Here is a 16,329-nt window from a genome sequence, read left to right on the forward strand (position 1 = left end):
CAATACATTACTTTCAGGTATTAATATATTAAACTTTACATTAATGATCTGTAAAGTGTAATATATTAATAGCTGAAAGTGCCTAAATGCTATTGCCTCACTGTTGGGATACAGATTCATGCGCCAATGAGAAGAGCGGCTCGAAGTGACAAGAAAATAAGCTGCATCTAGTAAAGTCCACAATGCGGTTGTGTCGTACCTCCTTCTCGCCAAGCAGATGGGATGAGGTCCTTCTAACTCATCTTCGCATTGGACACAGCCCTAAATGCATGGCTTCTAGCTCTGCTGAGAGGACCATCCTATGTGTGGTGCTTGTGGCATCCGGTTCATAATGCACCACATTTTAGTAAACTGTATTTTGTATTCAGATGAGAGGACAGCCTTTATATCCCCCAGGAGAGATTCTTGGTATTCATTTGATTGTATGCTGAGTGGACCTGCGGCTGTCCTGGAGGGACTGGGAAGTCAAAAAATTCCCACTCTATCTGGGACTGAACCTGGGACCTCCAGGCTGGAATGTGTAATATGAATGTCAAATTAATCATTCCACATAGTTATGAAAATTTATACAAATAAATCACAATTAATGATGTGGCAAAATACTCTGCTTCATAACAGTTGCATGAAGAGTCCAGTGCACTGGTGAGGAGTTGTTACTTGACAACACTGGGAGGACATCTGAAGTGTCTGAAAGAGCTCCAGTGCTGCTTTTGGACAATTCAAGGAAATAACTGCTATTATGGGCAAACATTATTCGTGTAAGTGAGCCAACAACATGAAGAATTGGCTTTTTGATAGAAACCTACACACTGAAGTTAAGACAAATGCTGTCTGAGACTGGTATGGTAAAGTGAGTCAGTCAAAGTGATTTGCTTCCGTGTTGACTGAAAAATTACACCAAGAGGCCAGAACAAAAGTTTCCACCAGTCTGAGCATAATACAAGAAGTTTATTTGACATTATTTCGAGTGTTGTGAAGCTGTGGATGGAAATTGTGACGTCTGGAACTCCGTATGTTTTTCACGAAGACAGTGCACTGACCCACACAAACCATTTTTACACCTACATCAATACTATGCAAACCATTGTTGTGTGCATGGCAGAGGGTATTTCCTACTGTACCACATATTAGGACTTCTTTTCCGATTCGTATGTGTATGCAGAACAGAACGAATGCCTGTGTAAGTACTTCTGTGCACACTCTAATTAGTGTAAGCCAGTCTTGTGGTATCTACAGGAGTAATACCTTGCGAGCTGTAACATAGTCCTAGATTCTTCATTTAATTCTGGTTCTTGAATCTTTATGAGTATGCTTTCATGGGATAGTTGTTACCCTCTTCAAACATCTGCCAATGCAGGTTTCCAGCATTTCTGTGACGTTCTCTTGTGAATCGAACAAACCTGTAATCATTTGTGCTGCCCTTCTTTGTATATACATCCACATATACTCTGCAAGACATTGTACAGTGCATAGTGAAGAGTATATCATATCATTATTATCAACTTTCTTTACTATTCCATTCAATGTATTGCGCTGGGGAAAAATGACTATATATATGCTCATGTACAAACCTTAATCTCTTATTCTCGTGATCCCTGAACAAGATAAATGTTGGTGACACATAATGTTTGCACAGTCTTTTACGTATATAGGTTCTCTAAATTCATCCACCACTGACTCAAGAACATTGGTGTCTTTCTTACAAGGATTCCCATCTACTTTCCTGAGCATTTCTGTTACACTTACTTACTCCTACACCAACCTGTTTCAATTCTAGCACTGTGTCTAAGAATCTGTTTGATGTCTGTTGCTGTGTCTACATGATAAGGGCTCTAAACACCAGAACAGTACTACAGAAGTCTTTCACTACTGTCTTTTATGTAATTTCCTTTACAGATGAATTGCATTTTGCCAGAAGTTTTCCAAACACAATCTGTGTGTTCCATTCACTTTCTGTTGCTGATTTTTTGATTGTCACAGAACACTGATTTTTAGTGTTAACCCCCAAATACTTGTATGATATGACATGTTCAATAGTTAACCACTAATCATGTAGTCAGATACCTCTTGTGTTATAAGCATTATCTTATACTTATCCATGTTTAAAGAGAGTAGCCATCAGAAATTTCTTTAAAAATCTTTTTGGAATTCCATATGATCATCAAATGATGATATTCTCTGGTCACACTGAAAACATTGGATGCCCTATTACTCTCTCATTAGTGTTCCAGTGTAACATACTGGGTTCCATTAATCACATATTCCTTGAGCCAATCACATTTTTGCGAAGATACTTCATATGATTGTTAGTTGGTTAGTAGCTGATGATGTAGTACAGTGCTGAACATCTTTCAGAAATTTAGGAACCAAGTAATGATAATACTGCTCCTCAAGAAGAGAAGCAATCATGGCATAAAAAGCTTAATCTGTATTTTGTAAAAAGTTTTTACAAGAATATTGTTAAACCGTATAAGTGTCATCCTTTCTGCAACTCAACCCATTGAGCAGACTGGATTCGGCAGTAGCTTCAGTAAACTACACTATATTTTTGTTGTTGTTGTTCCTGTTGCAGTTTTGGGGCCTACGAGCACTCGACGGTGATGTTATCAGAACCCTTATAAATATTAAAAGAAATGAATATAGTTAAAGGGGATAAAAATGTTGGCACACTCACTCACTCCTATCTCAATCATGGTAATCCACAGAATCACTCCATATCATATTACGTAAAACAAAGGAGAAATAATGAATGGTACTACACCTGGGAAGAAAACAGAAGGAAAACAACAGAAGAGCTAAAACAATGATACAGGTATATGTGACTGGCTGACCACTTACAAAATACCTCTAAAATTTTTGAAAATAATTTGGACAAACCACAAAACCTCAAAAGTGACATCACATTTGTTTGAATGTCACTTAAAATAGAGGGCAGATCTGTCAGCAAATCTGTTGCTGCCCTCTGGTTCAAAAACAAAACACAGCCTAGTAAAATGTGGTGCACAGTGATCTGTACACACATTGGAGGGTCATCATGCTGGAGCAAGAAGCCATGTGTCACAGGACTGTGGCCTTTGCGAAGACAAGTAAGAAGGACCTCATCCCATCTTTGTGGCTAAAAGGAGGTACACCACGACTGTTAGCGGGCTTTACTAGATGTAGTTTATTATCTGTCATGTCAAGCCACTTGTCTTCCTATTGACACAAAACTCTGTACCTCAACAGTGAGGCAATAGCGTGCAGGGAAATGGCACACTAAAATAACTGAGGATCACGAGACACCTCCTTGGTTGCTACATCTGTCCTTTCGTTCCCGCAATACCCATGTGCCCTGGTACCCAGCAGAAAGACATTTCTTCCCAGCCACTGTAGTTGTAGGGGGATGTCCTGGATATTCTGGACTATTTTATCTGCTGGGTACTAGCATCATGGAGAGTAAAGACCACCCAGAGAATTGGAATAGACAAGGAATTTAGCACTTGAAGCACATCTCACCTCCTTCAATGCCTGTTAGATCGCGTATAATTCTGCTTCAAGGACAATAACAGTCTCGAGGCATCCTGACATTGAGGACGTTATTATGGAAAACAACAGAGCAACCAACAGAGTCCCCCCTCTTTCGATGCATCCGTAGAGATGGCTGTAGAGTTGTGGTGCTCAGTTAAAATGTCATAAAATAATGTATTAAAAAAAGTTGCATGAGTGCAATCTCTCCTGAGCTGTACCAAATCTAAAATTACCCAGGGCCCTCTGCAGTAACCATGGTGGCAAGCAGTTAAGAGCATAGATTTGGGGTTGTACATGCTTCACACCAACTGACTCCAGCATTCGCTTCATGCAGATCCCAAATGGCCTTGCTGCTCATGGACGATAGGAGAAAAGGCATTCCAGAGATGGACAAATAACGGTACAGTATGTAGGTGAAGTTGGAGCTGCAAGGAACTCACATGCCTAATGCACCATGAGGAGCTGTCACGGGATGGTGAGTGGCAGTTCCCCAACCTCTGCCCAGAGCTTGGGTATGACACTGTTCATGTAAGTACCCATGGCCAGCCTAAACCCATCAAGGTGGATAGCGTCACTAATCTTCAATTAAGAAGGCCTCACTGACCTGTACTCTGTGCATCTATAGCTTAGCCACAAACACATAAAACTGAATAAAACTGAAGCAGACATGCCCTGTTTGCTCTCCAAGACCTGTGGAAAAGGCACTTTATGACATTCAGTGTCTTCTGAGTTTTGGTATCAGGTCTCTCAGATGTGGCAAGCACGACAGTTTGGAGTCAAAATTAGGTCCCAGAATGCTCACTGAGTCTTTAAATGTAGAATGGTGTCCCTCATATGTTAGTCAGGTAAATTAAAAGTATGACAACAATGATTAAAATGAAAACACAAAAACAAAACACACACACACACACACACACACACTTATCTGCAACAAGCTGTAAACTCATCTTTGCAGCCCACTCCTCTAACCTCTGTACTGTAACCTGAAACTGATGTGTCATCATTGCAACACTGGAGGACGAACAGAAAACAGTAAAATTGTCTACAAATAAGGAGCACTGCACAGGATTCCTTACCATAAATGTGATACTGTTTATGGCTATGGCAAAGAGAGTAACACTGCCCTGATGAACACCATACTCCTGTTCAAAATTATACCTGGTCATGACCAAATCCGGTACTGCAAGACAGCATGCCACCAAGAGTGATCTAAAAAAATCACCAAAACAAGAAAGATCATATAAAGATGGGAATGAAAGCCCTGCAGATAAGAGTTGCATGATGATACTGCATCTCCAAGTAGTGTCGTAAGCCTTACTGATATCAAAGAATTTGATGAGATAGTAATGTTTATGTAGAAAAGTCTGCTGAATGGCCACCTCTAGTAGGTTCAGGTTATTGACAGTGGACTGAAATCTCCAGAATACACATTGAGAGCAGCTAAAGAATTGCCTGGTCTCTAACAACAAGACCAGACAATGGCTAACCATTAAATCCAGAGTCTTTCCTGGACATCTTGTTAAGGCAACACTCTGGTAACTACTGGGATGCGTGCAGCCCTTTCCTGGTTGGGGGAGAGGCATCAAAATTGCCTTTCTCCGTGAGTTGGGGAAGTGATTTGTCTGCCATATCAAATTAAAACATTCGAAGAGGATTTCCTTTGACACTGGTGGCAAGTGTTGAAGCGTGCAGTACCGGATTTGGTCATGACCAGATGCAGTATCAGGAGTCTCAGACACTTCTATATGGAGAAAGGGCAGGTGTAAAACTCAGAATTGTGTGATCAGAAGTCCAACTTGTCCCTCTCTGCAGTTGTGTGGTAGTGGTGAAACATTGTATCCTGGCTGACATTGGCAGTAGTTGCTGCAAAATGCTGTGCCATCATCTGAGTGGTGTCCCTGGGCACTGTTGGAGGCAACCCTCTTTCAGCATTGCTGCTACTGATAAAAGACTGTGTTTACTGGAAATCTTCCGAATAGCTTCTCATACTTTTGTAGAACAAATGGAACAGATGATAGAGTCTAGGAACACTTGCCAATACCCTTTTTTGCCCTCCTTAATTATGTGTCAAGCTTTGGCTCTCACGACTCTATTCTGTGAGGCTGTCTGCTATTGGGCAACATTTAAACCATCATATAACTGCACTCCTGTTCCAGATTGCTGAAAGGCACTCATCAGTCCACCAACATACATGTTGCCTTCTAAGATGACCTGAAGACTTTGGGATGGATAAATCAGCGACATGATGGATCACTCATGTGATGTGGTCCACTCATTCCTAGACACTGTAGCAGTGTTCAAACACAGCCTGCTGGTTGAGCAGCATCCAGTCAGCCCCGATGATCATCCATTTTGGTGGCTTCCGATCAATCAGTCCTCCATCCAGGAAGTGGATCTACGGTGGTAAGAGGATACTGGAACGAAGGTCACCAGTTGCTTCCCACTGCGGTGAGTCTGCATGCGTTAGAGAGCAGAAAGAGAGGTTGATGGTTGAGGATGATCCAGTGACAGCTGAGAAATGTGTGGATGTACGGCTCCTGAGACATCATGAGGTTCTTCATGACTCAAATCCTGTGGCAAGTATAGTTCAAGCCCCATAATACATTGTGGGCACTGAAGTCACCCATTAGCAGAAATGGGCAGGGGAGTTGTGCAGTAAGGCCTGCAAGAGCTGCAGAGTCTATTGCATCCCGTGGAGGTAAATACAGGGAACAGATAGTGATCTTCTGAACCACAAGGACAGCAACAGTTGCATCTGTAGGTCAGTAATCAAGGCGAGAGCAGAAGAGTGGTGTGTATTACTGACAAAGACAGCAATCCCTCTCTTGACTCTGTCCACAGTCAGGTAATTCTTTCAGTTCTTTCAGTGAAGGGTATAGCCCCATAGTGCAGGGCCACCAGTGGCTTTAAAATGTTTTTCTTGTAAGCACAGGCACAGGGGGTGTTCCTGTGCTAGCAGTTTCAATTCCTCCACATGTGTCCTGAACACAATGATGTTCCATTGTAATATGGCAGCCATCTATGATCAGTTGCACTTTCACCCAGTCTTTCCTCCAGGGAAGGGAGTCCATAGTGGGTCGAGACTCAGTCTTGGGCAAAGTGACTGCCCCCAATCAGACATCAAGGTCAATTAGTTCTACAGAAGAATCATGACAGATGGCAGAGTCGATGATGATAACACTGTCGGAATGTTTACTCCCCGACTTCAACGGTTGGTGGATGCTTGACATTTGACTTTTTGTCCTGGTCAGCCTTCAGAGCCACAACTATGGCAGTTAAGTGACAATGTTGGATGGTGGACAAGACTCAGCCTTTGGAGGAGCAGGGATATGCGGAATGTTGGTTACTACAGCCTTGTCTGGGAGGAAGTATAAGGATCGAAGTAACTGCAGCAGCACAAGTGCACTGACAAATGCAGGTAGCAGAGCTGACACTAGCAAAGTCCATTTGTGTACCAGTATAGGTTTCCTGAACTGGCTGTTTAACAACCGAAGCAAAGTAGGCAAACAAGGCAGGCTGCATGGCCTTGTAAATCGTTTTAGTCTGAGGATGGAGAGCTTTGTCACTTTGAACTCTTGTATCCTCCATTCTTCAAGGAAGGCACAGCAATCTCTAATCCAGAGAAGATGGGCCCCAAAGCATTTCACATACTCCGGTAGAGATGAACATCCAACTAATTCATGGGCAGTCTTACCCCACTGCCACAAGTGGCTTCTCCCTTACATCCAAGAGTGGTGTTCCCAAATCACTGGCATTTAAATTAATGCAATGGATGGGGCCCACTCAACTTTCAGGTCTTCTTTGGGGACGTCAACCGTATCCCTGCACGTCACTAAACCTCTACTGTACTATGGAGCTCAGTCTCAATGGCATATTCCCCAAGGCTTTTGGCTTTCTGTAGGTGTGTCACTTCTTGGGAACTTGAGCTTTTGATCAACATTGTCCCATTCCATAACCGGTTAATAGATTTTAATGTACCTGCAGTCTGCTCTAAACCCTTTTGAATGTAAAAAGGTGAGATTTTTTCAAAGCTTCCTTCTCTCCTTTTAACCAATAAAAACACAATCTGACTAACAGCATGAATTCTGTTACTATACATACTATAAGTCTAAAACATCCCTGAGTGTGGATGGCTGGCTATACAAGCCCTTTTGTTAGACTGGATGCTGGAACATACCAGCAGCCTACCCATTCCACTGGGAGGATGAAGAAAAAATTTCAAATGGCTGTTACACCTCAACAGGCATGCACCTCATCAGCAGGAAGCATACCTACACCTTAAGATGGCGTTTTTCTTTTTTTATAGAGGGTTTTACCGTCCTCATGATTCAGGCAGGCAAACCAATGTCCCTGTTCCCCGTGGCACACAACGTTCCACTGCAGCACCACATGATGGTCAGTTTACAGTGACAGGAGACTTGTGGTGCATACCAAATCCAGTTCGGTAACCGGGTAACCGGGGTGTGAGTCGTGCTTGGGTAGCTCAGTTGGTAGAGCACTTGCCCGTGAAAGGCAAAGGTCCCGAGTTCGAGTCTCGGTCCGGCACACAGTTTTAATCTGCCAGGAAGTTTCATGCTCAATAATGTCCATGTCTGGAGAGTTTGGTGGCCACCGGATGTGTTACTCAGAAGTGTGTTCCTGGAGCCACTCTGTAGCAATTCTGGACATGTGGGGAGTTGCAATGTACTGCTAGAATTGCCCAAGGCTGTCGGAATGCACAATGGACATGAATGGATGATGGTGATCAGACAGGATGCTTATGTACATGTCATCTGCCTCCACTACCGTATTTACTCGAATCTAAGCCGCACTCGAATCTAAGCCGCACCTGAAAAATGAGACTCGAAATGAAGAAAAAAAGTTTTCCCGAATCTAAACCGCACCTGAAATTTGAGACTCGAAATTCAAGTGGAGAGAAAAGTTTTAGGCCACACCTCCAAATCCAAACAAAGTTGGTCCATTGTAATATGAGACACAATTTAGGTCGAATGAATGACGATACAGCTACAATAGGTTCGAGTCGTAAGCTTAGCAGTTAAGCTTTACAAGGTAGCCATTGCTATGCGTCACGCCCTCTGTCCGTATTTATACGGGTACGTTTCCTTTTTCACGTGCTTCGTCTGGCTTGAATTGATTTTTTATTTTGCTTTGATCTGGTAAGTGCCGTTCTCTTTGTTATAGGTGTTTACGTCACTCTAAGCTGAAAATCCATTACTGTACTGTGTTATGAGCTGTTTGTCGCATTCTGATAATGAGTGTTTACGGCCTGTACCCGCTCAGGGAATGGCTTGTTTTCGTGCGCGCTACCGCCGTTTACAATAAAAAAAGAGCGGAATCGATTCATAGCAAAACAATGACAAGAGACTGCTATTTGTTGTTACTTACACTGCTGCTTTCTTTGATAATGATCAACAAGAACCAAATAATAGACTGCTTTTGATAGAAGGCGTTCTGAACGAGAGTTTAGCGAAAATTTTTCTCCGTTTGAAAATCTTTGCAGACGCCTCTTTAGTACATTACCTTCTGCACAGAAATTAGTCATCTTAGATTTAAAAATCGAGTCAGTTGCCGTGCTTCATTTTTGACTGTATCACTATTAGGCATAAGAATAATACGAATATAAACATGACATGATATGTATATTCTTCCGCGTTTGCTGTTGTCTCACCCTAGTTTCGTAGTTTATTAGGCAGACAGGATTTAAATGAGATAGCAGCAAACACGAAAGAATACACGGCAAAACATTTATATTCATATTATTCTTATGGCGAAGAGAATACTGTATGTGATTCACAATTCATGAAAGTTCCTATTAGCAACCATCGCTTCTCACAGGTAGGAAAAAATTCAGAACGTAGGGTTAACCATATTGTCAAAACATCACAGTCTTGCCAGTCGGATTTTCGTAGTACATTCAACATTGAAATGCTGCTACATTCGAAGATGAACAATACGGAATTTGTATTTACTTCGTGGATAATGTTTACAATGCAGTGATCGAAACTCGGGGCGGAGAAGACGGCTCGTCTTCCACCCTTTTTTTTGTTTTAATTTATTTACTGACGCGGAGGTTTTGGCGCTAGTATTTATCTTTGTGCCGATAAAGCATGCCTATGCAGCGCTACATATATTCGACGATGGAAATCAGTTGTGGCGGCACCTACCAACATTTTTCAGAACTTCCGCTTACTTTGCACTCGATTCTAAGCCGCAGGCGGTTTTTTGGATTACAAAAACCGGAAAAAAAGTGCGGCTTAGATTCGAGTAAATACGGTAGCTTGAAGAGTCCCCTGCTGACATGCAGGGTCCATGGATTTATGAGGTTATCTCCATACCCAAACACGTCCATCTGCTCGATACAATTTGAAACAAGAGTTGTCTGACCAGGTAACATGTTTCCAGTCATCAACAGTCCAATGTCAGTGTTGACAGGCCGAGGCGAGGCATAAAGCTTTGTGTCGACCAGTCATCAAGGGTACATGAGTGGGCCTTCAGCTCCGAAAGCCCATACCTATGATGTTTCATTTAATGGTTCACATGCTGACACTTGTTGACAGAACAGCATCAAAATACGCAGCAACTTTGGGGAAAGGTTGCATTTCTGTCATGTTGAACGATACTCTCCAGTCGTTAATACTGTTCTTGCAGGACCTTTTTCCAGGTGCAACGATGTCAGAGATCTGATGTTTTACTGGGTCCCTAATATTCATGAAATGGTTTTATGGGCAAATCCCTACTTCACCGCTACCTTGAGATGCTGTGTCCCATCACTCATATGCTGACTATAACACCACCGTCAAACTCACTTAAATCTTGATAACTTGCCATTGTAGCAGCAGTAACTGATCTATCAACTGCATCAGACACTTGTTGTTTTGTTTAGGCATTGGCAACTGCAGTGCCATATTTTGCCTGTTTACATCTCCCTATGTTCGAATATGCATGCCCATACCAGTTTCTTTCGCAGTTCAGTGTATATTTCCAATTTATGTTTCATATTGTAGCAGCTTGTCAAGGTTATTAATCATGGCAACAATCTTACCTCTCCTTAACCTAGTTACTAAACCCAACAGTAAACGAATAGTAGAAAAGACATAAAGTGAACCTGTTGCAGCTACATGTAAAATCCCAAGCCTCCTGTTTTTTTGTAATTCTTTAGGAAATATTTTCAAAACCATCCCTACTTCATAATTACCTAAGCACTATTTTGAGAATGTGAAGATAAAGGTCTGAAATACCCTACTGATACTTCTGGTGTAATTTTCAGTACGTTCTGTAGGTGACTGGAGCAGCTGGTATGAAAGGAAACATTCAATAAATCTTTCTTTAAAAAACACTGTCCAAAACTTTTGTATTTAGTTACGAAGTGAAAGTAGCTTACCTTTCAATAATTGCATCTGAAACTTTCTGAATCTCTTTCTTACTGAGCTGCTGAATAATTTTTTTGTATCCTGATTTTAAATCTGTAACACATGCAGACATTCCATTTGCTTGAGGTGTCTGAAACAAAACAGAACAGAATATAAGCATTTCTTTAACAGTGAATGGGAACTCTCTGTGCAGTTGTAATTGTAAACTTCATTCGATAAATTTATGAGATAGTATGAGCAGCCCTCTTAAGACTGTTTGCAGATGATGATGTCTTACCATCTAGTAAAGTTATCAGAAAATCAACCACAGACAATAAAAATGTAAGGTCCCCATCATGAGTAATAAAAAAAAATTGTTAAATTTAAAATTGTGTTGTGCTTCACATGAATACTACAAGGAATCTGTTAAACTTTGGTTGCACAACAAATAATACAAATTTAAAAGTTGTTGGTACAATTAAATATCTAGGGATTAAAATTTCAAACAACTTAACCTGAAACCATCATACAGTAAATGTTGTGAGGAAGGTGAACCAAAGACTCCATTTTATTGGCAGAACTCTTAAAAGATGCAACAAATCTACTAAAGAAACAGCCTACACTACGCCTGTCCATCCTCTGCCACAGTACTGCTGTGCAGTATGGGATCCATACCATACATGATTGACAGAGGACTTCAAAAAGTTCAAAGAAAGGCAGCTTGTTTTGTATTTCATGAAATAGCGAAGCAAGTGTCACAGTTATGATATGCAAGCTGATTTGGTGATCATTAAAACAAAGGCATTTTTCATTGTAAGATTTTTTCACAAAATTTCAGTCACCAACTTTCTCCTTCCAGCAATATTCTGAAAATGATTCTGTGAACCCTGTGCCAAGCACCTGAATGTGAATTGCAGGGTAGTGATGTAGATAAATTGAGGGAACACATTCCGAATATGATGATACATTATGGAAACAAAACAAATCCAGTGTGTACAAGAGGTATAAAAATTCTGAGTAATATAAATCTCTTTTGTGACTCTTCAGGCTTTCCCGGCGGATATGTTGTAAATAGTCTTCACGGGTGTGCTGCCGGATGACGTTGTGCAAATCCCACAATATTTCCTCGGAGCAGCTGTCCGAAATCATGAGGTGGTTGAACTTCGCTGGTGGCTAGGTACCTAGCTAGTCGTACCTAGCCACCAGTGAAGTTCAACCACCTGATGATGTCGGACAGTTGCTCTGAGGAAATATTGTGGGATTTGCACAATGTCATCCGGCGGTACACCCGTGAAGACTATTTACTACTAAATCTCTTTTGTTTACCTCTGATGTGAAACATCTTTTCCTTTCGAGTATATCCCAAAAAAATTGGTTTGATCTATTTCTTAGAACTATGTTGAGTAAGATCAATAACAGATATATGGATGTTTCTTAAATGAAAAAAAAAAAGCGAGTTCCAACAGTTGATGAAACATGCAGTGTTGGACTGGGATATGAGAAAAGAAGCAAGAGAAAAGTTTAAGAAGTATTATGGGGATTTTTGTTCCTCCATCTTATGGTACAGTAAAAAATTGTGCCATTAAAGTTTATTTAATCCATACAAGAATTAGTGAAGTCAAGCATTCAAAAGTCTAGTGGAGCCTACAAATGAAGAGACAAAATCTGACAGTGTTGTATGACTAGTAATTGAAGATTCTTGAGTTTGAAATGACTATCAACATCTCAAGTAAATGGGTATTCAATATCTTTCATGATCATTTTAGCAGGAAGAGGCTGTTGTCAGAATAGATTCTGCAATTTATCACTGTCAACAACGAGTTACAGATACACTATTGCATACAAATTCAAGAAGAGTACTGTTAGAATATACAGAGGTTCACTTTTGAAGTTGCAGGATGTTTCACTACTTCCACATAATGTTCAGTGTAAGCATTGTGCAATAGTTGCAATTAACAAAGTCAGGCCAAACAACCTGCATAAACTGGGAAGGAGTTGTCTCTTTACTGAACTCCGACAACTAGATTATTTTTGACAAATAAAACACAGTTGTTTCAAGCCTCAGGCATTTAACAAATGTGATTTAATTTTTATTTTACATACTTTCTCAGTCTCAAGTCACAGTACAACATTGATATGACAGTCACACTATGTAGTACAGATGATAATGGAAAAATTATATACAAAGGGAGAAGCCTGAAGATGAAAGCAACACCACACCATTATATGCTGGCAAATTCTCTGACACAAGACAGCCACACAGTGTTGCTGCCTGGTGAAAACATAAGTCTACTTTCTTCACTGTTTTTTCTGAGAATCATTGTGCTTTGTTACATTCTCCACGTGTCCGCCACTGAAGATAGACTATTTACCATGTTATTGGAGCCTGCTACAGAAAGAATAATCAAATGTATGTACAGCCTGGCTATACGAGTTTTAAATTAATACAATTAGTAATTTCAAACAATAGAAACCACAGTTTGGAATGTCAACAACATTCGGAAAAGGATAGATTGCTGCTCACTGTAAAGATGACACAGTGAGTTGAGGAACGGCACACTGAAAAGATTTTACACATTTAGCTTTCGGCCAACACATTAGTTAGAAAAGAAAATACACACATGTTCACACAAGCAAGCACACCTCATGCACATGTGACCACCACCTCTGGTAGCTCTGACTTGACTGAAAGTAAATGTGTAAAAGTCTTTTCATTGTGCCTGTCTGCAACTCAATGTGCTGCCTTTGCAATGAGTAGCAATCCATCCTTTTCCTAAAATAATTAATAATCTGTAATAGAGATACAAAATTTGCATTCTTTATTAATGTAATGATCCATTACAAAGGACCAAACTGAAAGAAAATTTATAAAAAGAAGGTAGATTTGTTTCAACATATGTTCTGCATTTCTCAGAATAGTTCTCATCTGCTGCTAGGACATCCTCAATGATACCAAAGTAGTTTGCTGCAAGGAAGATTTATGGCTTGGATTTGAACATCTGATTTTTATTGCTCACACACTTCTATTTCTGTTGAAAACCTACAGCAAACAGTATCTGCATGGAAATGCCTATGGTACCTTTTCATACAACAATTAAAGAAGAGTAACCAAAGTGAAAATCATTTTTATGGACAGCAGAGAAGTCAATATGAGTATCCCACTGTAGTATAACAAAACTGTTGACACTATAATGTTACACGTACTCATGCTGCTTGTGCAATCACTGGCAATCTCAAATTTTAATTACATATTGCAGTTTTATATGTTATGAAATTAATATATTTAATTTCAATTTTCATGGGTATTTATTCCATTTTGTTGTTTTTTATGTAGAACTAGTGGGTGTTGTGAAATTCGTCCAGCACTGGTCAACGTGGAACAGTTAAGACAGATACTTATTGTGCCTGCCACTAAAGTGCGCGTCATTTATGACGGCGGCTGAGTTTAGGTTCGTTCTGTGCATCTGACATCACAAAACACAGTCAGCCAATGAACAGAGAATGACGTTGCCAGAGCTCCACTGCAGTGCAGAGCACAGACGAGTGTCTTCAGTTTTAGAAACGTTCAGTCATAAATAAAGTAATTGAACAAAAGCAGTGTCTTGATAGCAGACTTTCTTTTATAGAAAGTTTGGAAAAAGCATTCTTTATACCAATTGCTTCATATTCTATTAATTAATTAAACCAAACAAGCAATAAGCCTCCTAATTCAGGCAATAGCAAGGAAAGGTGTTTGTATCATTCTCACTAACCGCTTTTTCGCAATAAAGAACAGCGGTAATTGTTTATTTCCTATTGTACTTCGACAAAACGTGACTAATTCATAGTCATGCCAAAAGTGTTTGTCAGTATTTTGCGTGATATTTTAAAGTCCTCCAGGGGACAAATTGAATGACGAGCTTCGTTAGCATAATGGTTAAGGTGTATGGCTGCTAAGCGAAAAGTTCCGAGTTCAAAACTTATTCAGTGCTTAATATTTTCTTTATTTAAAAACAATATCGAAGTGCCTTACTTCATGAATTTTATTCGTTTGAATATAATTTTTTGAAATTTCTAGTGGCAACTATATGGTATGAACTTTTACCTCTGCAAACTCTTAAAAATTTCATGCAATGGTTTACAACATCTAATGCTGCACAATAACTGCATTGAACTTTGAAACAAAATTAAGTCATTTATGGGGGGAATATATCAGTCAAGAAGATGTGTAAAAATCAAATTTTTGGGCCAAATAGTTTTTGTGAAATCGAATGATAAAGTGTGTCAAAGCAGTCGAAACACCATGTGTATGTTCAGGCGAGCAGTTTAATGATGACAAAATCACGCACATCGCGGAATGCGGGGAGCACGTCTCTGTAGCAGCGAAAGGGTTAATGCGGCCATGGTGGCTTTACTTCATAAATTGCGCGCTCCCTCCTAAACGTAAGTTTGCGAACTATACTATGGCGATGCTTCTCTTGGCGCGTACAACTGGCAACGCAGCAATCTCCCACGTCTGGGCGGGCATGCGCGAACCGCCAAGATAAAAGAATTGAAATACAGTCAAAGATCCCAAGAAGATGGAACATCAAGGCAGCTCACAACCACCACACTTTGATCTAAACAATGTATAGTAATGGTAAACATTTAATGAAAAGGTTTTAGTCAATCACATCCAATAAAATATAATGCTGACAATGTAGGAAAAGACAGATTGCTACTTACCGTAAAGAAGACACATCAAGTTGCAGACCGGTGCAATTAGGAGACACTCACACTCGTATGTGCATGAGGTTTGCTTCCTTTAGTGTGTGATGATGATGTTTGGTTTGTGGGGCGCTCAACTGCGTGGTTATCAGCGCCCGTACAATTACCCAATCTTTGCTCAGTCCAATTTCGCCACTTTCCTGGATGATGATGAAATGATGAGGACAACACAAACACCCAGTCATCTTGAGGCAGGTGAAAATCCCTGACCCCGCCGGGAATCGAACCCGGGACCCCGTGCTCGGGAAGCGAGATCGCTACCGCGAGACCACGAGCGGCGGACTCCTTTAGTGTGTGTGTGTGTGTGTGTGTGTGTGTGTGTGTGTGTTTTTTTTTTCCGGATGAAGGCTGTGGCCAAAAACTATATGTGAGTGTCTTTTAATCGCGACTGCCTGCAACATGATGTGACATCTTTAAGGTAAGTAGCAATCTGTCTTTTCCTACATTGTTGATATTCTTACCAGTTCTTACTGTTTGAAAATACAATACTGGATGTGTGATGTTATCATAAACAAATTAAATAAAAATGTTAATTTACATCATGGTTTTACAAAGCGACAATAATAAAAATTCAAATTTAATTTTTTCATGAGTAAACTGCACTTTGCACTGCAGCTGAAAATAGATAAATACAAATTATTCATGCTCACACACAACAACACAGGTACCCAAATGCACACTACCATTACAATAATGATTGTTACTGATTTTCCATTATTGAGAGCAG

General features: G+C 40.3%; 1 protein-coding gene and 1 non-coding gene across 2 annotated transcripts in view; one reads left to right on the plus strand and one right to left on the minus strand.

Moving 5' to 3' along the window:
- LOC126092275 (E3 ubiquitin-protein ligase listerin) overlaps positions 1–16,329 on the minus strand; it is a 156,564-nt gene that overhangs the window by 67,816 nt on the left and 72,419 nt on the right. Inside the window, exon 13 of the mRNA XM_049907795.1 lies at positions 10,889–11,007. Within this exon, the coding sequence (XP_049763752.1) occupies positions 10,889–11,007 (119 nt within the window). The remainder of the gene's footprint in view (positions 1–10,888; positions 11,008–16,329) is intronic.
- Positions 7,979–8,053, plus strand: Trnas-uga (transfer RNA serine (anticodon UGA)). The gene has a single exon. It is a non-coding gene; the product is annotated as a tRNA-Ser (tRNA).

Source organism: Schistocerca cancellata, chromosome 1 (assembly GCF_023864275.1).
Source record: "Schistocerca cancellata isolate TAMUIC-IGC-003103 chromosome 1, iqSchCanc2.1, whole genome shotgun sequence".
Lineage (NCBI taxonomy): Eukaryota > Metazoa > Arthropoda > Insecta > Orthoptera > Acrididae > Schistocerca > Schistocerca cancellata.